Here is a 24,983-nt window from a genome sequence, read left to right as displayed (position 1 = left end):
ATGAGAAGCTATGGTATTTACATGTTCACCACCGACAGTATGGGTGGAAGTGTTTGGAGTGACAACTGACAACCATGATTTAATTGCTCTTTCCAGCTTTGGGGTGTTGGGAGGCCTCAGTGCCTCACTCTCAAATTGTTGGACCAGTAACATACATGTGGCAGTGCTGAAAAGCAAAATATTTGTCATACCAGATTTGGTACTATGGTAGTTTTGTATGTGCTATTTCAGTACAGATTGGCCTTTGCAAACTTTCAGTTTTCGCTATAGTCATTTTTTCACTTTTGAAAGAAGACCTGTTGGTTGACTCAAATTCCACCTGCCTTCTTTGATATCTGTATGCAGAATATTTACCTTTTTTTATTTTCTCTAGATCGACTGCATGAATATGAGACCTGTTTGGACTCTTGCCTTTAAGTGTTAGAATTGTAGGAGAGTTACGGGCTCCAGTTATCAGCAGGTGCTCACTACATTCGCTGAATCCTCTTTTCTAAATATTTGCGTCTCTAGAACATTCTCTTTTCTTGGTGATACGATGAATACCCATGGTTATCAAATTTATTAAAGATAATTTTCCTTTCACAAATGAAAAAACAAGTGTTTCGTAGAATTCCCCCCTTAGCAAGGTTGCAATAGAATTTCTTCAATGCCTTATTATTTTCAACATGGAATTTCCTCTAGAGATTCAGACATGCAAATTGACAAATAAATAGTGTCTCATTCTGTGTAGACATTCAGTTTTAGTTTTCTGCTGATTAAAGGACTTCTATATTTCTAGACCAAGTAACACGATCTAATTTTATGCTTTACAGAACAAATGGCAGAGGATGTGCTCCTTGCTGCTTCAAAGATTGGTAGTGTTTTAGTAGATGAAGCTGCCAGGGCATCATAACCAAGCTATTTGAGAAAGTTACGAATCTGAAGGAAATACTAGCGGAGGTCACGGAAATAGGAATCAACTGAATATGATGAATAGTTTTATAAAATTGATTAAGTACACCAAACCTCACCAATGAGTTTGTGAAGAGTTGGAATTACTGAGGTGCATACGTAGTCGTTTACATGGCTTCATTTTCATAATAATTATTCTTTCGTTTAAAATTTGTATGCCCGTAGTAACGTACGGACCATCACCTAGTCAATTAATAAAGTGCAGTAACTAGAATTCCGAGCCCTAGAACCCCGACGACGACTTTCCGAACCGCTGGCTTCTCATTCACAGCGACGTTCATCCAGCCGGCCTTGGGCAGGTAGCCGACCGCCTTCGCCATGACCTGGTGCCGATGCAGCCACGGCTCGCTGTACAAGAACCCGGAATAATCGTCGACGCCATTGTTGTCCCCTTTCGTCAGGACGTCCACGCCGCCGCCGTCCCGCCGCTCGTGGACCTCGATCACGCGATGAACTACCGCGACGTCGCCGTGGGCTTGCTTGAACAGAACAACGTCGCCTGCTCGGATGGGGTCGTCGTCGCTCCTACGGAAGAGCAGGAAGTCGCCGCGCTTGAACGCCGGCTCCATGCTGCCGGACACGACCACCCTCGCCGTGAGCTCCGCACCGGCCGCCGCCTCCGCCGCGGTGTAGGCCATCAGCGCGTGCGCCAGGAGGAGGCCGAGCAGGATGAGCTGGGACAGGGCGCCCCGTGGGCGGAGGATCCGGCGTATCGCGCCGCTGTCCATCTCGCATTCTCGCTCTCACCGCGGATCGGAGGAAATCGGTAAGAGTCGTGTAACGATAATGGCTGCGTTGGTAACAGGATAAGTCCTGTATATGTAAGGAAACTATAAACAAGCTTCAGGGGCGTAGCCCGATCGGAGTCGGGGAGCATTGTGGCGCCAGGACCCCGTCTCGGAGTCGGACGGTGCTAAACGTCTCGACGGCCTGAACGTCAGTCGGATTCCCGCGGCCGATTGGCAAGGGGCAGTGGTCGTGGAAGTGGCACTTGCTCCATTTCAAATTATATGTTATTTTAATTTTTTAAAATTTATAGACTTTGTTATGCATTTAAATATACCCTATGTCTAGATGCATAATTTTTTTTAAACGAACCAGACAGGAAAGCTGTCAATTATATTAAAAAATGAAAACCCAAACTGAGTAATACAACTAATAAAAAAACAACATAACAACAAGCCTGATGATTTACTAAGACAAAGATATAAATATCTGAGGTGTGCACAACTGTTGATTTATTACTCCACATATACAACCTTTTCTTTATTATAAATTATAATGCGTGTACACTGAAATAGTTTCGTAAGCTAAAAATTGAAAGGTCAATCCATTATCTGTTAAACAGTCATTATGAGCTAGATTGTACAAAATTCTCAAAGCGTGACATGAGCCTTAACTAACAAGAAGAATTGTGACCGGCTGGACATCATGTATCGCTTTGAAGAATTTTAAACATTAATTTTCACAAATTCATTTTGAAACATCACTGCAAGGATTTATATTTTAAATGGTGCACTACTAGCGAATTTATTTAGCACTAACATTAGCAACTATAGAAAACTACGAATCATTTATATCAAATACCCATATAATTCACCACAGTAATGCACGAGGGTACGCCTAGTTACCTTCTCAAATCTCATACACACAACAGAAAAATAGAATGAGGAAAACAATCAAATTGAAACTTTCTACCGAGGAGATACTGTAGTATTGCTATCGCCTAATGAAGCAGATCGCGAACGCAAAAGGTGTTCCTTATCCTGTGTAACAGAACAACCTTCTTGGACCAATTCAATCTGCTTAATATACCCAAACCATTCCTCCTCTGTTGCTGAAGGGGCCCAATTTTTCTTGAGCACAGATTTTTCATGCCTCAGAATTCCCTCTTGCTTGACAAACTCATCCCAACTTCCTTCATACTCATGCTGTTCTCCTATGTTTCTTCGATGATCTTTCCATATTTTCCACAGTCGCTCCCCAACCACTTCTATGCTTGGGCGATCATTGCCACGTGAAGCCACACAACTTAATGCCAAGCTAAGCCAGTCTCTAAGCACTTCTCCAGCAACACGATCCTCCATACGGTAATCCAATATCTCGTTCATGAGGTCATCATAGAATTTCTCGAGAGCCTGCGAGCATGCAGAATTAAGAACATAGAGTGGAGTTTATGGGCAAGTACACTAAATTATTCTTAACAACCAATACTTCACATCAATTTGATCGTGATTGAGACAAGAACTACTGGAGCTAAAAGCAAGTGGCGTCCAACTTACCCATTGTACAACACTGCTCTGCTGGTGGTTCATCAATACGTTCCAGTCTTGTGGCCCGTGAGAAGATAGGATTTCCAAAAGTAAAATTCCAAAAGAGTAGACATCAGATTTAGCAGTGAGCTCAGATGTCTGGAAGTACTCTGGATCAATGTAGCCCACTGTCCCCGTAAGTGCCATAACATGTCCAATTCCTGACAGTTCAGAACAGCATACTTTTGCTCTGTAGCTCTCCGTCAGTAGGATGTTTGATGTCTTCAAATTGTAACAGATTACAGCTTGCCCTGTTAACAAGCACATACAAGTTAGAACCACCAAGCAGTAAAACCAACAATAAAATTCTCAACAGCTGATTTTGTTGAGTTATCAGTTGACTTTATTAGCTTATATTGTCTTAAAAATCAGTTGACTTTATTTGAAACTTGTCCGCACAAAACTTACAATTTAAGGCATTGTCCATTGTTCAAGTTGTGGATTAGTGAAGCTTGAAGTTCTAGGTGGATGTTCAACTTTACAGTCTCCTTTGCTAACAAAAACTTTGCAGTCATAGAAATATTGGTATATCAAACAGTATCGGGAGTAGGTAAATCTTTCTGGTGGCTTCAAGATCTGGTGGTGTATTGTCGAGTTATATGGGCCTAGCCTATTAATAATTCTAAATAAATCTCAAAGGCCCATTGGTGCATGAGGGAATGAATGGAAGGTGTAATTCTTTAGTTGATTTGGTGTAATGTTCCCCTCTTTTGTTAATTTTATGCATTAGTTTTGATTTCGTTCAGGAAAACGAGAAGTGGAAATAAATTAGATGAACCTTCCTTTTTTCATTAAGTTCCAAAATTCCATACTGACCTATATGTCTCACAAATCAAACCATTAGTCTCAAAGGTACCAGACTGTGTGCAGCTCTATTGTGTTCGAGAGAAAAAATGATGTGCACATGTGTACGAGTTACATGATAGCAATGTTGTTGGTCCAATCTACATGCTGGGACAAAGGAGGATAATTGCCCCTGCATGACATAACGAAAAGGCAGTGCATCACAGGATATTGTGCCTGCAACGAACCTCGAGGCATTCACCCTTCCACAAATCGACAAAAACCAACCAATACAATCATGCCATATAGCCATGAAGACAGCAAGAATGGGGTGAACCAAAGTTCACATTCTACGAACACCCTAGGAAGAAAAACAACTACGACATAAGACTCTTAGTATGCGTTACTAAAAGCTTCCAAATATTCTTCCATGTGAGGATAACACACTCAAGGTGGCTAAAATTTCATAATAAAAGGCTTCCCTCTTTTACATTAGAGGTTTACATACGGTATTCTGAAGAGCCTGTGAACAACTATTAATGCTATCCACCATACCAGCTTGGTAGGTTATATGAGAAGCCATTTTAATTCTCATGTAGCCCCGAAATAACATTAACTTCAATCTCAAAAGTCGAAAAGGTGATGGACTGTTCCTTGAATGCGAAACTAGAGTTCTAGAGCTTTCCAAACATGCCACCATATGTATTATGCACACAAAGATGTGACGGGTTGGATAGCACATCAAGATAATTCAAAGCATATGTTACATAACACGTAACGTTCTCATATCCCTATCACAAACAGCTCATGGTATGGGATTATATAGAATGATCGAAGGAGAAGTGTTCCACCATAATATCAATCATTAAAAACTACATAACAATATTGTAGGATCAAAATACCCCAAAAGCTAACCAGTGAGATGTTGGACTCCTCAGTTATAAGTTGGGCATTACCCTTCCACGAGCAATGTGGAAATATTCAAATAAACTTCCTTTCACACATTGGTGACCCTCAGCCCCTTACCTCCCTTTCATCATAAGCTGATGGTTCCTTAGGCCATGCCTTACTAGTACACCCTGATCGTCGGCCCTTCATATGCACCCATGTCCAGCTGGTCCAAGATTGCTCACTCACATCTTGTGGACAGGACTCTAAAGCCAGCCAATGAGGTTAGGGGTCCTCACTTATAATTGGGATGTGTTGACACCGTTTTTTGACACGTGTCGAAATTAACGTCAAAAGGTAGCGAAGGTGCTGGTATAGGGCGAAGGAACAACGGCTGGTGGAATCGGCTGATGGAGTCGCAGCAGTCCAGCCGACGGAGTCATGGTAGCCCAGCCGATGGAGTCACCATAGTCCAACCGATGGAGTCACAGTAGTCCAGCCGATGAAGTCACAAGGGATCGGCCGATGAGAACAGAGGGATTCAGCCGATGGAAGGCGATGGAGACCTAGCCGATGGAGACAAAAGGGCCTGGCCAATACAAGAAAGGAGATTCTATCCGATCAGGGATTTCGGAGATTCCGCTGAAGATCTTTCTAGATAGTAAATATAGAGTTAGTTAATAAAGGTTAAACTCGTGTCCGACTCTTGCACGAGTCATTTTATTTAAATAGTTTGTTTCTTAGAGATAAATCTTGTATTTCATCGTAATCGACAGGGACTAGGAGTTTGGGATTTAAGAATATAAATAGAGGCCCTGCGAGGTCTAAAAAAGGACATGTACACACATCAATACAAATCTACTTTACTCGCAATTTACTTTCAATCGGCAACTTCGCCAAAGTTATCTTTTTCTTCAACGAGTTCTTCCAAGCTAGCGGGGCTGCATCAACTTGATCTCCGGCTAGATTGTGAGTTTCGCGTCTACTGAGTAATTTTTAGGCTTTAACTTCCGGGCGTATCGCTGTGGTTTTGTTTAGATTTATTCACCAAGATATCGATATCTGCTACATCTGCAAGTTCATCTTGTTGTTTTAGCTTTTATCACCATTATCCAGCTTGAAGTAGTTTCTATCAGCTTTTTATCCTGTTCTTCTGTCAAGAGATTATCGTACAGGCGTACAGCCGATCGGATCTGTTTCAAGTATTGTTCGCATAGCACTGTTCAGGTTACACTCTCAGCGTTTCCTCTGCATTGATTGCGCATACATCGGCTGATCCAGCCGATCATATCTATTCGTATCGGCTGCATTGATTGGCACGCCCGCGTTCACCACACGCGTTGATTTACAACCCGTACAAGAGTGAAGCAGATTTTCTCGGGTTTCGTGTGTTAGCACGTGGAAGTCACCACCCGATTTTTGCGTCAATAGGATGTATCACCCTTACGTGACAAATGTGAGCGATTCTAACAAATAAAGGTGAATTTAAAGAATAAGCTCAACCAAAAATTCTATCAAAAGATGCCAAAAAAAAAAGCCTATTATAGGTGGTCGCTAGAGCTAAGAAAGTACGGCATTGCAAAACTATTGATATGAACCAAATTTTAGCCGAGAATGGCCAAACTTGCTTCAGTTTAGCATGGCATGATGGATAAGTCTTTGTGGGGCTGCAGCACTCCCTGCATGCTGCAGCTGTTTGGTCTTTGTGGGGCTGCAGCACTCCCTGCATGCTGCAGCACTAGGACAGCATCTTAGACTAGCTTTTAGGATAGCATCTTAGACTAGCATCTAGCATATGCTTGGCTGCCCACCAGCCTATATGTATATGTATCCCCAACCCCTTGGTTGGTCATGGCATTGTATGAGAAGTAAACCAGGAAAATTGTCCCAACTTCTAGTGTCATTCTCTCAATGAGAGTAACAGTTCAGCTACTAACAACTGGTATCAGAGCCGTACTATCCTATAGCTTGAACATCTCCTGCTCACATCCTTCCCCAGCCACCCTTCGTTCCCAGCCGGTAGCAGAAACACCGGTTGTCCCTGCTCACTCCTCTCCCTCTACGCAGCAGCCTCTTTCCCACGCAGCAGCCCCCTGGTGGCGCGCTATGTCCGCAGGACAGTCTCAGCACTCGATCGCCTCGAGCGCGCGGCGTTGGCAGGAGGCCGAGCTCGCCGCGGCAGAGGAGCGCACGCGAGCGGCGGCAGAGACCGCTGCGACGGCAGCAAGGGCGTCGAGGCTGGTGGCGGCGGAGCTGGCTGCAGCGAGAGTGGAAGCGGAAGCAGCGGCGGCGGCAGATGCTGCACGTGCAGCGGCACCGGAGCTCAAGGCACTACGTGACGGTAGCATCAGTAGATCTACATCTGCCGACGGCAGCTTCGACGTAGAGCTCGAGCTGGCGAGGGAGGCAGCGCGAGAGCGGGCGGCGCCGTGGGCAGCCGCGCACCCCCGCGGGCGCGGCGGCGGCAGCCCAGACGGGCGTGCATGCGCCGGCGGCGCTCCTGGCGGGGGCGCGACTCCCAATGCGACCCGCACATCGACCCCGCAATGGAGATCCAGCGGTTGCAGGAAAGGGCTGCCCAGGTGGAGGCGGAGATGGAGTTCGACCGGCGGCGCTGCGGTCGGGTCGACGGAGAGCGTGGCCCTTACAGGCAGCGCAGCTCTCCCTCCCCGGACCGACGCCATGGTCACCACGGGGTCCAGGCTGTTGTCAAGGACGTCGGCCCCGGTGGTGGGTGGCCTACCCTCACCAAGACTAACTACGTCGAGTGGGCCGCGGTAATGAGGGTGAGGCTCCAGTTGCGGCACATGTGGGAGGCAGTCCGGTACGGTGACGTCGACTACGACGAGGATTGACGGGCGCTGGATGCCCTCATCGCTGCAGTCCCGCCCGAGATGCAGTTCTCGCTTTCCAAGAAGCGGACTGCCAAGGAGGCCTGGGACGCCATCGCTGCGGCACGCATCGGCAGCGACCGCGCCCGCAAGTCCACACTGCAGGCACTTCGCAAGGAGTGGGAGAACCTGGCCTTCAAGCCAAGTGAGGATGTTGATGATTTTGCTCTCCGTCTCAATACTCTGTTGCAGAAGATGGTGCAGTACGGCGACGACACCTACGACGAGAAGAGAGCTGTCGAGAAGCTCCTCCGCTGCGTTCCCGAGAAGTACAAGCAGATCGCTCGATCGATCGAGTCTCTGCTAGACCTCTCCAGGATGTCAATCGAGGAGGCGATAGGTCGCCTCAAGGTCGTCGACAACGATGAGCCACAGCCTCCCTAAGGGCCTGTCATCATTGGCGGGAAGCTCCATTTCACTCAGGAGCAGTGGGAGGCCCGCCAGGGTGATCGGAAGAAGGGGGGCCTTCTTCCTCGACAGGCGGCCGCAGGCGCGGCAAGGCGCGAGGAGGCGCCGAGGGCGGCGCGCGACGAGGCGCCCAGGATGGTGCCGCCAGCGAGCGCAGGCCGGCACGAGATGACGCGTGCCGCAACTGTGGCAGGCTTGGCCATTGGGCCAAGGACTGTCGACAGCCAAGACGTAGCCAGGCTCACGTCACACTAGCGGAGGAGGAGGAGCCGGCTCTGCTCCTGGCACACGCAAGCATCGAGCTGCCTCTAGCGGCATCGGCCGCAGCAGCTCTCCTCCACCTTAACGAGCTGAGGGCACACGCCTTCCTCGGCGACGGCTCCAGCAACGACAAGACTGATGGGTGGTGCCTTGACACCGACGCTACCCAGCACATGACCGGTCGGCGGGAGTTCTTCACCGAGCTTGACTCTAGCGTCCGAGGCACCGTCAAGTTTGGGGATGCCTCTAGCGTGGAGATCAAGGGCGTCGGCTCCGTTATCTTCACTGCCGAGTCTGGAGAGCACAGGCTGCTCGTCGGAGTGTACTACATCCCCACGTTGAGAAACTCTATCATCAGCTTGGGACAGCTGGATGAGAACGGTTCGCGCGTGGAGGTCAAGGACAGAGTCATGAGGATTTGGGACCGCCATCGTTGCCTTCTTGCCAAGGTAACCAAAGGCGCAAATCGACTCTACATTCTTAATGTGCAGGTGGCACAACCCCTCTGCCTCGCTGCTCGTTGGGACGACGAGGCGTGGCAATGGCACGAGCGCTTCAGGCATCTTCACTTCGAGGCCTTGAAGCGGCTCAGTGCTAAGGAGATGATGCGAGGACTGCCATACCTTGACCACATGGAGCAGTTCTGCGACGTCTGTTTGTTGACAAAGCAGAGGCCCCTTTCCCCAGCAGGCGAGCTTCCGAGCCAAGGAGCGGCTCGAGCTCGTGCACAGGGACTTGTGTGGCCCAATGACACCGACCACACCGGGAGGACGATGCTACTTCTTGCTGCTAGTCGACGACCTCTCCCCCTACATATGGGTGATGGTTCTCGACAGCAAGAGAGAGGCTGCGGACGCCATCAGGCGCGCGCAGGCTGCTGCGAAGGCGGAGTGCGACCGCAAGCTGCGCATGTTGCGCACTGACAACGGTGGCGAATTCACGGCGGCTGAATTCGCGTCGTACTGCGCTGATGAGGGCATTCAGCGCCACTACTCCGCGCCGTACAGCCCGCAGCACAACAGCGTCGTCGAGCGGCGCAACCAGACGGTTGTGGGGATGGCTCAGGCCCTCCTCAAGCAGAGGGGGATGCCAGCTTTTTTCTGGGGAGAGGCGGTGGTGACGGCTGTCTACATCCTCAACCGCTCGCCCACCAAGGCGCTCGACGGCAGGACGCCGTACGAGGCTTGGCATGGGCGCAAGCCGACGGTGTCCCACCTGCGGGTCTTTGGTTGCCTCGCGTTCGCCAAGGAGCTTGGCCACATCGGAAGGCTCGATGACAGGAGCACTCCGGGAGTGCTCATCAGCTACGCGGAGGGCTCAACCCGGAGACACAGCGTGTGCGCACGGCGCGCGACGTTGTGTTCGACGAAGGGCGAGGATGGGCGTGGGACAAGGCGGTGGACGACGGCTCGACTCCGACGTACGACAACTTCACTATCGAGTACGTCCACTTCGAGGGAGCTGGGGGAGTAGGCAGCTCTTCTTCACCGAGCGTGCCTACCCTAATCCCCGAACCTCCACCAACTCCAGCGCCAGCTACCCCGGTAGCGCCACGCTCTCCAGCCACGACTCCGGGTGCGACGAGTCTCTCACCGACACCACCACAGTCGGCGACGCCACGTACTCCAGCACCGTCAGCCACCCCTCCGGGCACGTCTACTCCAACATCAGCTCATGTCGAGCACAGCCCAGTTGAGTTCACTACTCTGCTCTCTCACGACGAGGAGCGCATCGACGCGTACCACGACGGCGAGCCGTTGCGGTACCGTACGATGGAGGACCTCCTCGGCGACCAGCCAGTGCCGGGACCGGTGCCTCACGACCTGGAGGCACAGTTGCACCTTGCATGCGACGACAACGAGCCTCGGTCTTTCGCAGAGGCCGAGAGACGCGGCATGGCGCGCCGCAATGCAGTTGGAGATGGATGCGGTTAAGAAGAACCGCACCTGGGAGCTTGATGATCTCCCTCGTGGTCACCGCGCGATCACCCTTAAGTGGGTGTTCAAGCTGAAGAGGGATGAAGCCAGTGCCATCGTCAAGCACAAGGCTCGCTTGGTGGCACGCGAGTTCGTGCAGCAGGAGAGGATCAACTTCGACAATGCCTTCGCCCCCGTGGCACAGATGGAGTCCGTACGACTCCTCCTTGCGCTGGCCGCCCAGGAAGGCTAGCGCGTTCATCACATGGACGTCAAGTCGGCATTTCTTAACGGCGACTTGAAAGAGGAGGTCTACGTGCACCAGCCGTCGGGTTTTGCAATCCCCGGCAAGGATGGCAAGGTGCTGCGCTTGCGCAAGGCCCTCTATGGCTTGCGGCAGGCACCGAGGGCGTGGAATGCCAAGTTGGATTCCACACTCAAAGGGATGAGCTTCGAGCAAAGCCCGCACGAGGCGGCCATCTACCAGTGGGGCAATGGAGGAGATGCCTTGCTGGTGGGTGTCTACGTCGACAACTTGGTGATCACCGGCACCAAGGATGCAGAGGTGGCGGCGTTCAAGGAAGAGATAAAGGCCACCTTCCAAATGAGTGACCTGGGACCTCTCTCCTTCTACCTGGGGATCGAGGTGCACCAGGACGACTCCGGGATTACGCTTCGACAGACCGTCTATGCCAAGCGCGTCGTAGAGCTAGCTGGGCTCACCGACTACAACCCAGCTCTCACTCCGATGGAGGAGAGGCTGAAGCTGAGCCGCGATAGCTCGACGGAGGATGTAGACGCTATGCAGTACCGACGTCTTGTGGGGAGCCTTCGCTACCTCACCCACACACGGCCGGACTTGGCATTCTCCGTTGGCTACGTCAGTTGGTTCATGCAGCGACCGACGACGGAGCACCAGCAGGACGTGAAGAGGATTATCCGCTACATTGCGGGGACTCTCAACCACGGTCTCTTCTACCCGAGGTGTTCCAGGGCGGCACACTTCATCAAGTATAGCAACAACGACCACGCCGGCGACATCGACACCAGCAAGAGCACGAGTGGGATTCTCTTCTTCCTCGGCAAGTGCCTCGTTAGCTGGCAGTCGGTCAAGCAGCAGGTGGTGGCCTTGTCCAGCTGCGAGGCTGAGTACATAGCGGCTTCCACCGCTTCAACTCAGGCGCTCTGGCTCGCTTGGCTGCTTAGTGATCTCCTTGGCAGAGACGATAAAATAGTGGAGCTCAGGGTGGACAGCAAGTCCGCTCTGGCCCTGGCAAAGAACCCCGTTTTCCATGAACGGAGCAAGCACATCCAAGTGAGGTACCACTTCATCCGAGGCTGCTTGGAGGAAGGGAGCATCAAGGCGAGCTACATCAACACCAAGGATCAGCTTGCGGACCTACTCACCAAGCCCCTTGGGAGGATCAAGTTCCTTGAGCTCTGCTCCAGGACCGGGATGGTCCAACTTTCCCACAAGATTTAGGGGGAGAATGATGGATAAGTCTTTGTGGGGCTGCAGCACTCCCTGCATGCTGCAGCTGTTTGGTCTTTGTGGGGCTGCAGCACTCCCTGCATGCTGCAGCACTAGGACAACATCTTAGACTAGCTTTTAGGATAGCATCTTAGACTAGCATCTAGCATATGCTTGGCTGCCCACCAGCCTACATGTATATGTATCCCCAACCCCTTGGTTGGTCATGGCATTGTGTGAGAAGTAAACTAGAAAAATTGCCCCAACTTCTAGTGTCATCCTCTCAATGAGAGTAACAGTTCAGCTACTAACATGGAATTTGACAACAAACCAAATATCCTCACAATTACGAATCCGAAAACAAATGGTGATTACAGAATCAAGAGATTTTCCATATCAGATTGTACTGATAATGAAGAAAACTTGCAACAAAAGTTCTTACGAAAACCTTGTTCCATTTGGTTCATGCAAAATATGAGAATGTTGCAATTTAATGAAAGAAAACACTGAACCAACATTCAAGCAACGATTTCATCAAAAAGGAAATAATTCAAGCAATGAACACTGCTTTCTTACCAAAACATAAATGAAGGTAAGTCAATGCAATAGCAACATCAAGGGCAATCACTATGCGTTGATTGAAATCCAGGATTCTCTTATGTTGGTCTGCAGATAGGTTTTAAGAAAGAATTGAAGTAATTCAAACTATCCAATGAAAATGAGAACAAATTAGAAAACTAAACATACCATGTAGGTGTTGTCTGAGAGTGCCATTCGGAACATATTCTGTTATCCTAATACACTCATTTCCTTTATCAATAAAACCTAGGAACCTCACCAGACTCCAGTGACTAATTTCTGTAAGGAGCTTCACTTTCATGAGACATTTTGCCTCTTGAATGTGACCCTGGCAACAGAGTATACAGTCTGTTATTATTACTAACTAGTGAAGGTAAAAAAAAAGCATATCATTGGTAATTTCTAGCAAATTCCAGTGAATGTTATGCAGAATTTACATTAAATATACATAAATTGATCTACTGGTTCAATTAGGTTGATCAATTGCAACCCTGTGGCAAATGTACTTGTTTCTATCCTTCAGCTTATCATTAGGTTCCAGGCCATTTTAGCCTAAACTCATGCAATGCAAACAGGTTACCATTCTCTCTGGAGGTTGGAGACTATCTCACATCATTGTAAAAACAATTCAATTAATTATTGGAGTAAATTGCACCCACCATACAACTTGTCAGGTGGGTGCAGTTTAGTCCAATAACTAGTAAAATATTCAATTTAGTATAATAACTTGACAAGTGGGTGCATGTTGGACCAACAACTTGTAAAATGTTTAATTTAGCGCAATAATTTGGAAAATTAGTGCACTTACAGTCCTAACGTTATAACGACAACATATTAAGCAAAGTAGATGGGCATGTGAATTTCTTCCGGTTAATAATTCTTAATTCTTGTTAATAAAAGTCATATTAAGCAAAGTACATGGTCATGTGAATTTCTTCCAGTTAATAATTCTTAATTTTTGTTAATAGAAGTTGTTGATCATGACCATGCTGCTGGTTTTCAACTGTGTGCATAACTTATTGTTCAATAGTTAATTTTAGAATTACGCCATTGGTATTACCGAAAGACTAAAGTCCAAAACAGGGATCATGTGACCTTAGGTTTTTTCAACGATTCTGCTCATGAATTCAACATTTGTATACAAGCATGTTTGTCTCTGTTATTTTAGCTCAGAATCCCTTCCTAAATAAGTACATGCAGCTTTAAAAATAATTATGCCAAACTCCTAAAAGGTATTGTTAGTATGTATTAATATATTAGTTTTTTCTGTAACTGAACAATGCATATAGTCAAATATTTAAAAAACAGTGAGGGTGAACTTATCAATTGGATATGGAATTAAATATTCCTAATCAAAATTATACCATTGTATAAAAATAATTTGTATGAAGATATAACATTAATTTCCTGAACACTGAAAGTTTTAATCTTGGCCAAATACATTGCCATTACGATGCGAATATCCATGTTATAATAATACTCAATAATTTGTTCCGATGCAATTATATACCTGATCTAGCATTAGCAAAATGTTGCTCATTATAACATTGGTATTAGATGATTGTTTAGTTCTTGTCCCTTTGTATTCCAAGCCATATTGGCTATTTATATGAAAGGTCAAGCCCCCCCCCCCCAATGTGTGGTGGTGGTTTCCCTCATTCCATACCTCTTCACAATTGGGATTACGGATGCACCGATTTATCAAGTTATTGCACTAAATTGAACAACTTAACAACTTGTTGGACCAATCCGCACCCATCTATCAAGTTATTGTATTAGATTGAGCATTTTACAAGTTGTTGGACCAATCTGCAGCCACCTGTCAAGTTATTGTATTAGATTGAGCATTTTACAAGTTGTTGGACCAATCTGCACCCACCTGACAATTTGTTGTATGGTGGGTGCAATTTACTCTAATTATTGCAGTAAAAAAGTAGTCCGAAAAAGAATTATCTTGTCAGCAAAACAGAATATGTGGATGACCAATATGATATTGATGAATAACAAATTAGTAAGCAAGGACACAGAGAAAGAAAATAATAGAATTTGGAGGAACCTTTTTAGCTCTCCGGATGGTAACAATCAAGTTATCAGGTAATACAGCCCTGTAGACTGCCCAGATTCCTCCTTCACCTAGCTTTAATAAAGGTGAAAAATTCCGAGTAGCCTTCCGAACCTGCCTAAGGCTTAAGTTTAAAAATACATCTCCACGCATTTGTGCAGACATTTCTGACTTGTCCAGCCTATGTAAAGTTGACAGGATCTCCTTGGATGCCATGCTTACTTTAGAGGATGAAATAGGACCCACTGTAAAAGAAAACTGGTAAGGCAGGATAGCTGAAAATGTTATTTGTGTGCCACTAATTACATATCACACTGAATTGACTTCCATATTTTTCTTTTGGACATTCTAAAGCAAATAGAAATTGCACTTGGAGTCTTGGACTAGAAAGTGAGGATACAATTAAAGAGAGAATAAGACATCTAATGCTTTGCAACTTACAATATTGATATTAAGCTTAAATATCATGGAGATACTTAAACTCAATATACCGCCAAAACAGGCCTCGTTCGGTTTGAAGGGGATTGGAGGGGATTGGGAGGGATGAAATCCCCTACAAGTCAAAATCCCCCTCGATCCCCTAGGGAAGGGAATTAACCAAACAAGGCCTAAATTAATTAGAAGTAATCTAGAAAAATATTTTATCTCTTCAATAATTACGGTGCAGCATGAAATAAAACTTCCGATTAATATTCTTTTAAACTAATATTAATGTATACCTAACCTGATTCACAAGTTTAGCATCAGGTATAGCACTAATATTTTAACAATCATTCCCACCCCCTGGAGATTACTTTTTGTTCATGTTTGCTTATGATCTTAGGGCACTGAGAGATGCAATGTTAACAAGGTGTAGAAACAAGGCCCTCTAGATGCATAAACTGGGTATTCCATCATGTTTGACAAGCATGTGACGCCCTAGCACAAATTGAGGTGGTCCACGCGGCTTATATAACATAGTTGCAGTTTTTTAGTTTTATTTCTATACTGGACACGCAAAGTACAGAAATTATCCTATTAATGTTTGAAGTCACAAACGTGGCAATACACATGACCAGTTTTACCGAATTGGAACATGGAAAAACTGTACTGAAGCATCAACTTTCATACGCTGCCATATGGTAGTAGTTGATCAGTTTAGCTTCACATTCTTGGATGTAATGATGTAACAAGGGACTTTTAGACCCTTTTGAACTAATTTTTCTACTGTGGAATTTCGAGTCCACTCTCTTTCATGAACAAATCCAAGTACTTTTTATTCCCGGACACACAGGAGATCTGTATATCATTATATTAAGAAGAAAATGGGGGTAAGGACCCTTAGATACACACCAATACACACATTCAAGAAGCTTGATTACTCCGTTTCCTAGGGCGTGCATGTAATCAAAATCCAAGTAATTTCTAACCATCAGACTTATGTGCATGCAAAACTGCAAATATACTAACTTACTTAGACAAATACCTAACAACAAAAATGTTAATCATTTTCCTTAATAGTGGAGAACTGCCAGTAACAAGAACCAAAATGATGTAATGTCACAGAGGCTTCCTATTCAATCTAGTGTAGAAAAAAAATTATGTGCTATCATGCTAACCTGATTGTTCAGAAGTCGTGCCAAACCTTGGAGAAGCTTTCACTGTTCTTGAGCTGTCAATAACAGTATATTTAGGGGCACCGTCCTATATTTGACAAGAGAAAAGTGTTCTTGAACATTGTCAATGACAACAGAAAAGAAAGCATAGATATGTTCCAAAAGTAAATAGGATGACAAGTAGTGGATTGATGTAACATGTACATCCTAGATGAACTTACACTTTCAGTTGGAATCATACTACCAGACAGTTCTTGAGTGCCCTGTATCTCCAGGGTCTCAAAAGATGTAAGTGCTTCACCATCTATTACTACTTCCTCAGGAGTCTCCATGGATTTAAACCATTGTAACAGATCGGAAGGTATGATACACCCACTTATCTCTATTTTTGCTGGTGATGGAGATGACAATGGCCCCAAAAGTTGTCCACATTGCAGAACCATGTTACTTTCTTTTATTACATATTTGGCACACTTTGGCATAGATGGTTTGAATATAAGATTAGAGCAAGATAGAATGGATAATTCCTCAAGAGCAGGAAACATGAAACAGGGATTCTCCTTGCTGGCAGACAACAGTATAGGCAGCTCTTTTAAATTCAGTGTTTCCAATTTCAGGTGAGTTAATTTCCCGAAGAATTCTGGCCCCCCAGAAAGACCCATCTCTAGATATAAGAGGTTGGGCATATCTTTAATATGCAAGTAGCGCAAATTTTTTAGACAGCCAAGTGGAGGCAGAGCAATGCAGTTATGTAGGTGGAACAAACGAAGATTGACAAGGTATGGGAGTGAAGTCATCGGTGTGTTCATCATCCATGTAGGAAATGCACAACCCATATATCTAACTAGCTCAAATTGCTCTAATGTCTGGTTTGGTTGGAGTTTTTCCAGCACTTCCTCTTCATTTACATATTCAATTAATTCATCTGCAGCTGACTGAGAAGTAAGGACCCACTCCAGCTTAAGGAAACGAAGCTCCAATCTATTCTGCAGGTTCAGCATCTTAGCGATACTAAGGCCTCTGGAATCCCCTGTGGTGTCTGAAATAACAAGCTCATCAGTATTTATGGGTGACTGTTCATCATAGCCAACGGAGCACCGTATAGGTTCCGGAAGAGAGGCCACTAACACTGGATCTTTTGTCAACACAAATCTGAGCCCTGTAATTTTTCCTATTATATCTGGCCATATTTGATGTACATTAGAGGATTGATGTATTGGAGCACAATCAGTGAGGTCCAATGTGTGCAGCTTCTGAAGCATTAAGAAAGAAATAGGTATGTCAAGGAAATTTTCAGATAGCTTTAGATATTCTAAGTTGAACAAATAACTGACAGTTTTTAGGCAATCACTGGTAGGGAGGCACTGGGAGAGATTCAGAAACTTCAACTTATTGAAGTTTTCAAAGTAGTATGGCTGAATCTGCAGACTTAGACACCGTTGTAGGTTCAGATGTTCCAGATTGGTTGTTAACATCTCAGTGCTTACATGAAGTGCTTCACAGCCAGCCAGATCCAAAATTCTGAGGTACTTAATTGATGCAAATGAGGGAGGGAGATTTTGAAGTCTGCAACATCTCCGGAGTAAAAGAACTTCCAACTTGTCCAGGTTAGTAAAAGAGTCAGGCAACTGCTGAAGTTCATAGCAGCTTGATAGATCCAGGAACCTAAGAAAATAAAGATTACCAAATGATTCTGGTAACTGCTTAAGGTTGAAGCAACTAGATAGTCTTACATCCTCCAAGTTGACTAAGTTACCAAATAAAGGAGGTAAGTGTTGCAGCTCAGTGCATTTAGATATATCCAAAATTCGAAGATCATGAAGATTGCACATGGAGTCAGGTAGCTCAGCAATAACATTGCAGCATGACAACCGAAGATGCTGCAGTCTTTGTAGATGACCAAGGGATGAAGGCAGATTTTGAAGTTTGTCACAGCCATGCATGTTTAAATATTTTAGATTTTGGAAATTACCAATGAAAGAGGGTAATTCCTTGAGAAAAGTTTTTGATAGATCCAGTAACTCAAGGTTTGTCAGCCTACTCATTGAGGAAGGCAATGTTTGAATCTGCATACCAGAGACATCAAGATATTTTAGATGCTTTAAATGACTGACAGAGGCTGGTAATTCTCCAATGCAACATCCACTAAGATTTAAAACACGCAAGTGCTTAAGTAATTCAAATGCTTCACTAGGAATCGTTATAGACTCTGAGTTCCTAAGATGTAGTGCCCTTGTCCTGGTCAGCAGTGAATGGGAAAGTGTTGATTGCCCTCTGTAACATGTCAACAGTGCATATTGGAAGGTTTGCCCTTTTCCACTGACCTTTTGCATTTCACTACCATCCAAAACTATAATATCATCACAAGCAACATGTCTTGCAAATTCATGGACAAAGTTATGAATGTAGAGTGATGCAGGAATTATTCCATTGTCCATGCCATCAACCTGAAGATAAATAGCACATAAATAAATTTAATTTAAGCGCTACATGTCATGTGATTTGGTTATTAGATGCTTGGCAACTATACTTATGACTTCCTTGTAGTTGCATTATTTTTTATGGTGTTTGTTTCAAACTTCTGATTGTTCATGATGATTATGTTGTTTTGTGCATTAAAAATCACTATTTCCATACTTCTCATCCTACTACTGGTGGTTTCTGCATTGTATCATAAAAAAATTTGACATCTAAATAAAATATTGTTACCTAAACCTCAAAAACCTTTTGAAACTTAATAGCAGGTTGTACTATACAAGTTCCCTAATGAACTTAATGCATATGAGAAACTAAACTAGTATTCCCCCCTACCCCAATGGATCATAGGCCACATATTCTATAAATAGAGAAGTATATTACTGGAGTTGTTTACTATGTATTTGTTGTTCAATAAATCTTTATAATGTGAAAGGCTGACAAGAGCATAGAATTAGCAGTTAAATTACTGAATATACAATAAATAATTAATTTGTTACCAGTTAAAGGTCTAAAGGCATAGGCCAAACATGAAAAGTAATACTACGAAGCTAACAAGTACGTACAGTGACTTACTGAGTGCATATTTTGAACTTGGAGAAAATGCGTTGACAAAAGGTCTTGAATGCACATCTCCCCATGCACATAAGGAGGAAAGGAGTCATGTTTTGATCCAATAATCTCAAGAGCAATCCACTGTCGGATAAGCTTTTCCTTATCTATAGCAGATCCCTTAGGAAATATCGATAAATATAGAAAGCACAATTTAGTTATTGAGGGGAATTCATAGTATATGCGATATAATGGTGAAAACAATTCTACTTTAGTGGCAAGTCTTCTTTCTAATTTCCATATTTCTTCATCCTTTGCAGCTAACCACATATCCGTGTCTTGATTATGTACAATTGAACTAAGAAAATGTGTTAATAGTGGTACTCCCTCACACCTTTTCATTATTTCCTTCCCGACTTCCAAAAGGTGTGCATTATTACTGTTCGAATTCCCAAAAGCCTTTTGAGAAAATATTGTCCAGCTGTCATCTTCAGATAAAGGACGCAACTTGTATGGTGGGATGGTGTGCACTAGTTCTGCAGTTATTTCACTTGAGGTGGTCACTAAAACCTTGACGCACTCATTTGTACCCTTCAGCATTTCCTTCAATTCATCCAACTGGCTTTTATCTGTGCTAGAAAGGTCATCCAAGACAATTAGACATCGCTTTTCACGAAGTGCCTCTTGAAGAGAATTCTTAAGCAACTGCAAGTTTCCCTGGATCTCGATATCTGTATGAACATCTAAGAGGTTTCCTTCTTTATGATTACATTGCGAGATTATATCACTAGCAACCTTTATTAGGTCTAGTTTTCTATTTAAGAATATCCATATACGACAATCAAAATTCAATCCTTCTTCCTGATCAAGGAAAATTAATCTAGCAAGAGTTGTTTTCCCCAACCCCACCAGGCCAACAATAGGAATGACTGACAATTTTTCTTCATTACTCTGCAAGAGCATGTCCTTTATCTTTGCTTTGTCGTTATCTCTTCCAACGATCGCAGATGTATCAAATACTCCATTATCAAATTTCTCAACATCAGGACAAGAGTACTGCATCGAACTGAAAATGATGGAATCTTTTTCTGAAAAGTCCAACCTTCTTCTGATAGTTTTCATTCTATTTGTGCTAGGACTAAGCAGGAGAAATGAACATGCACGACACAATGGTGCTGCCTGTATATTTATTTCAAACAACCGCAAAGACGATTAGTTTCTAGTAAGTTCAATAATTAGCATATTTAAACAGAATAGCTAAACTAATGATGTGAAACCAAATTGCTGCAGTAACTTATGAGGTGGAACCACAAATTGTTGCAGTACTTCAACTTAAGCTCAAATGATGAACTGATTATGCCATAAGTTTAATAACTTAGTAGTCAGCAAGGGTTTGTGTGGATAGAGGCATAGAGCGGACTGTATCCAGATCCTCTGAATTTAATTCAAAATTTAGGTTAATACTGAAAGTCAGTATCCTTGGCTTTTGAGAAAATTGACGGTGCTTGACAATAATTTAGATGGTAACAAGGTGCAAACCAAATACAAATAGTAGATATCTGTTAGCCAGTGAAATTCCAAGAATTGTATATACATTGAAAATCAGAACAGAAGTTTTGAATAATTTCCAATGTTTTTTTTTGTGAAATTTTCCCCAAAAATTATTAGAAATAGCAGAGGCCATGTTTGTGTCCCCCATGAAAATATATGAGATCAAACTCAAGTTAACTCTAGAGATAGAAAAAAAAGGACAGATTTTTGTATCAACAAAGTTTTCTTTTAAAATTATGTGGAGGTCTAGAAAATGCCCTCCCGTATCAGTGGATTGTTTAAAGAAACCTTTTAAAATTCTACAACAACTTGATACACATTTCTCAGCCCATTTTACCGGATATGCACTCTCAAACCATGAAGTTACCATGTGACATCAGAAGTCAAAATGTCAAATTAAAACTTTACCTACCTTGAGTTACTTAGCAAATATCCACTAGTAATTAGCACTAGAATTCATACAAAATTCATTTCTATATATATGGAAAAATCCCCGATGGGAAAAATAAATTAAAGCAAATGCAGTGGCAAGGGCTATCGAACCAAAAACCTCAGAAATGCAGCCGCTCGTCTGAGATTTGATGCTACTGTGGTCTTCAACTTCAAATTCATCCAGCAGATCCTCCACATCGTACGCGACCTGCTTGATTTCTCCCATCCACTCCTGCGCCCCGGAACGGGCCTCCAGGCTAACCAGCACATCTTGCAACCTCGACAGAGTTCGGCCCACATGCTCCAGGTCATCGTCTATGTGGGGCGGCAGCTCTAGTCGGCGAGCGTCGGAGGCGAGCCGGCGTAGCAGCCGATCTACGACGGCGGCGGCGTGGGCGTGCGGCATGGTGATTTCGGTGGAGGAGCGAGAAGACTGACCAGTAGTAGGCGGCTCTCTGACTACTCCGGAATCCGGACGGAGATAGTGGCGTGCATACCCCCGCCTGATTTGATTTTAATCACAAGGATATTTTAGACCGAGAAAAGAGCAACTCTCCTCACTTTAGAAAGTTTACTAATTTTGCACAATTTAGCTTGTATTTTTCCAGGGAGACTTCACAAATTACCATGACAAGCAGCACTTTGCTTGGATTTGTTATTACAAAATTAGAAGACAGTAGCAACCAATTTTTTTAAAAAAAAACTTAGTTTCTATTAGTAATGTCTGCCCACATTGTGGGTGTGTATATGCTATATTTAGATGGAAAAAACTATATACTAAAAAAATTAAAATGAATAGTAATTTGGGATGGAGAAAAAATTGATAGAGTAGATGCTTCCTAGTAATGTGGCTTCAACAAAGTGGCAAAATGATGCCATCTTAACAAGCTTCCAATTGGGTTAGGTTGGCTGGATTCACTTAATTACTGCAAATTGTATAGCTACTTGGTGTTTGATAATAACTAACACCATTACACATGAGTAAGATGCATTTCTTTACCAAACGAGTTGACGAAGTATCATTCCCATCTACCATGGATGATAAGTTAACGACAAACGAGTTGACCAAGTATCATTCTCATCCACCCATGGATGATAAGTTAACGATAAGCCTCGTAGGACCAGTCAATGGGCCTGTTCGCTTCAGCTTATAAGCCGGCTGAAAAGTTGAAACGGCTGATTTGTTGTGAGAGGAAAACACTATTTGGTGGCTGATAAGCCGGCTGAATAAGCTGAAGCGAACAGGCCCAATAAATGATCTATGGCACAAAGGTCCAAATCAAAGTACAAAATTTCTCATATACTTCTTCGGTCGGACGTTTAGAAAATTTTAGACGATACAGTAGCAATACTAAAAGTTCTTCTTAATCGGATGGACGGATTACTAAGTAGAATTAATTATGCATGTAATTTTGCAGTAATTATCAAACCTATTAGTTTTCTTTATTTAGCGAGTCTGACTCGAGCATCGATGATGGAAGTAAATGATCGATTCATTAAGTAGGCCATAAGGTATTATGTAGGTCTTTGTTAGATGGTCATTTTTATAGGACAAGTTTTGGAGGCTAAGTGTTGGAGGTATGCCCTAGAGGCAATTATAGGGATGATGATATTTCATTTGTATCTATGATTTGTATGTTGTGTTCATTGAATATCCATTGAAGGCTACTTGAATTGATTTGCAATTATGTGAATTGTATGTGAAACTCTTTACTTGTATGGTTATTCTAAAGTTGTCCCTAGTCGGAGTTCATGTGAGGACACACATGAATATTAGACTAGCACATGTATTAGTTGATGACTATATTTCACAAGTCATGGACATGAAGATGTTGAACTAATAATGTGGACACATGTGGAGACATGTGCTAGGACTGACCCAACACGAGAAGTAGTTCTCTCTTTACACAACATATACGCTTTGTCCTTAGACCTGAGATTGTCGTATGTATTCTAGATGTGGATCGATCTACTTAGGGGCTATCAAACGCTACGCCGTAACAAGGTAGTTATAAAGGTAGCTTTCGGGTTTGTCAAGAAGCATGATATGAGACATGGTCAATCAAGATGGGATTTGCCCCTCTCTGATTGAGAGTGATATCTCTGGGCCCCTCGAGTGATCGGATCCGAAAATGCATGGCCATGCTACGTACGATTAAGAGTTAACCTACAAAGGGATTCCGAATCACAGGATCGAGAAAGAGCGGTCGGCTTGAAGCTAGACCAAATATCGTGAGGCAAAGGGAATAGCATGTATATTATGTTGTGATGGTTCGTCTGATATGATCTTCGTGTGCGTATAGGAGTTGGCACGTCTTGCTAGAGGCCGCTACCGACTATTGGGCCGAGTAGGAGTACTCGGGCCATGTCTATACGTATCCGAACCCATAGGGTCACACACTTAAGGGGCTGGAAGCCCAATTCGGATCTGATCCGAGTTGGATTAGGTTTAGAAGTACTAATGGACCTCGGATCCAGAGGCCCGTCAGGAACCTCTATAAATAGAGGGGTGGGGGCGCCCTAGGGTTTACACCTTTTTGGCGAAACACACCTGCCGTGCCTCCCACGCCCTCGCCTGTTGCAACTCGTGGATCTAGCAGTCCGGCTTGCGATGCTTCCTCCCTGCACGTGTGGATACCTTGGAGGTGTTGCGCCTGCAGCACTTGGACGAGCTGCCGACGAGCCGCCGACGAGCCACGACGAGCCGCGGCACCGGAGGCGATCTTGCTGCACGTGGACGAGCTGCTGAGGAGCTGTTGGACGTGATCAACTACGTACGACTATGTTGATCGACTACATACGACTACGTGATCGTCTTCACTACATCGACGCATATCTACATCTTCCGCACCAGTAGTGCGTCGAGTGGTAATCCCGTGATCCTTATACGGCAGTTCTTCCTGGTTATACGCGGTAGATTTTTGAATTGCGCTAGTGTAGCCTACCTCGTATCTCAACACTAAGGGCACGTTAAACAATTTAGACGGCTGCTATCTGGAAGCACTAGTCATGTCGCATAGAGACAGCAATACAGATAACTTATACAATGGGTTGTCTGTTTGCAAGCTAATTAATTCTGGTATAAACTCATAAATCAACCCCCATCATCCCTTCGCTAGGCGACGGCGTCCAACAGTGCTGGAGCGGGCGATATGGCTTAGGAGCATGAGCCTCGTCATCCCTTCGCGAGGAGACAGCGCGTCTGTCTCTTGACTAAGTCGAGGGGGGTTTTACAAAAATGACGTCGCCCAGACGGTAAAAATACAGGCGTTGTACGTGCTCTAAATGAACAGTCATTTTAGGACGGATGGAGTATACTGTAATCTCTAAGATGCTTTCGAATGTTTTTTACACACCCGACTCAAACCCTAAGCCTAGTCTAGAGCCCTAGCATATTTTTAAAGAAAATATTGCTTGCATGTATTTTGAAACCCCACCCTACCCCTCCTTTATTTTCAAAAAGAACGATGATTCAAAATATTTTGAAACAATTTTTACTTCCATTTATTAAGGAGTTACTCCCTCCATTTTATTTTTATAGGGCCCACATGGATCGAACTCATATCTTTCACTAATAGTTAGTCTAAGAATTATGGTTTACTCCTCTTGTCCATATACATCGATACAAAGCCATTTTTTAGGAAAAAACTTCAAATTAGATTTTTTTTCTCTCTTCAAACTTATCTCACAATTGCTACAAAATATCATCTTAAAATTCTTTTGAATATAGATCTATTGGTGGCAATTTTTGTAATTAAACATGTGTATAATTTTTGAAGGTAGCTTTTTTTTCTAAACAAAAGTGAACTACCCACTAAAGACTTCGATAAGTAAAAGTCAAGAAGCCAATCGCCTA

The 24,983-nt window shown here is 44.1% G+C and overlaps 1 protein-coding gene and 1 pseudogene across 4 annotated transcripts; both read right to left on the bottom strand.

Moving 5' to 3' along the window:
- Positions 1 to 1,142: 1,142 nt before the first annotated feature.
- Positions 1,143 to 1,679, bottom strand: LOC101753199 (annotated as a pseudogene).
- Positions 1,680 to 2,497: 818 nt separating this feature from the next.
- LOC101757767 (calmodulin-binding receptor-like cytoplasmic kinase 3) lies at positions 2,498 to 21,618 on the bottom strand. Of its 4 annotated transcripts, none has more exons than XM_004956543.3 (9): positions 21,246 to 21,614; positions 19,169 to 20,323; positions 16,339 to 18,564; positions 16,121 to 16,205; positions 14,517 to 14,767; positions 12,629 to 12,788; positions 12,458 to 12,547; positions 3,234 to 3,514; positions 2,498 to 3,089 (listed from the first exon to the last, which is right to left on the bottom strand). In XM_004956543.3, the coding sequence occupies exons 1-9, from the start codon at positions 21,531 to 21,533 to the stop codon at positions 2,646 to 2,648; spliced, it is 4,980 nt and encodes a 1,659-aa protein (XP_004956600.1). In that variant the 5' UTR covers positions 21,534 to 21,614; the 3' UTR covers positions 2,498 to 2,645. The 4 variants fall into 4 exon arrangements, with proteins under 4 accessions (XP_004956600.1, XP_022680125.1, XP_022680126.1 ...); XM_022824390.1 differs by having other exon boundaries at positions 16,339 to 18,183; XM_022824391.1 differs by lacking the exon at positions 16,339 to 18,564 and having other exon boundaries at positions 21,246 to 21,618.
- Between the last annotated feature and the right edge of the window lie 3,365 nt (positions 21,619 to 24,983).

Source organism: Setaria italica, chromosome II (genome assembly GCF_000263155.2).
Source record: "Setaria italica strain Yugu1 chromosome II, Setaria_italica_v2.0, whole genome shotgun sequence".
NCBI classification, from domain to species: Eukaryota; Viridiplantae; Streptophyta; class Magnoliopsida; order Poales; family Poaceae; genus Setaria; species Setaria italica.
The sequence above is the reverse complement of the archived record's forward strand: the minus strand, read 5'-3'. Positions and strand labels throughout refer to the sequence as shown.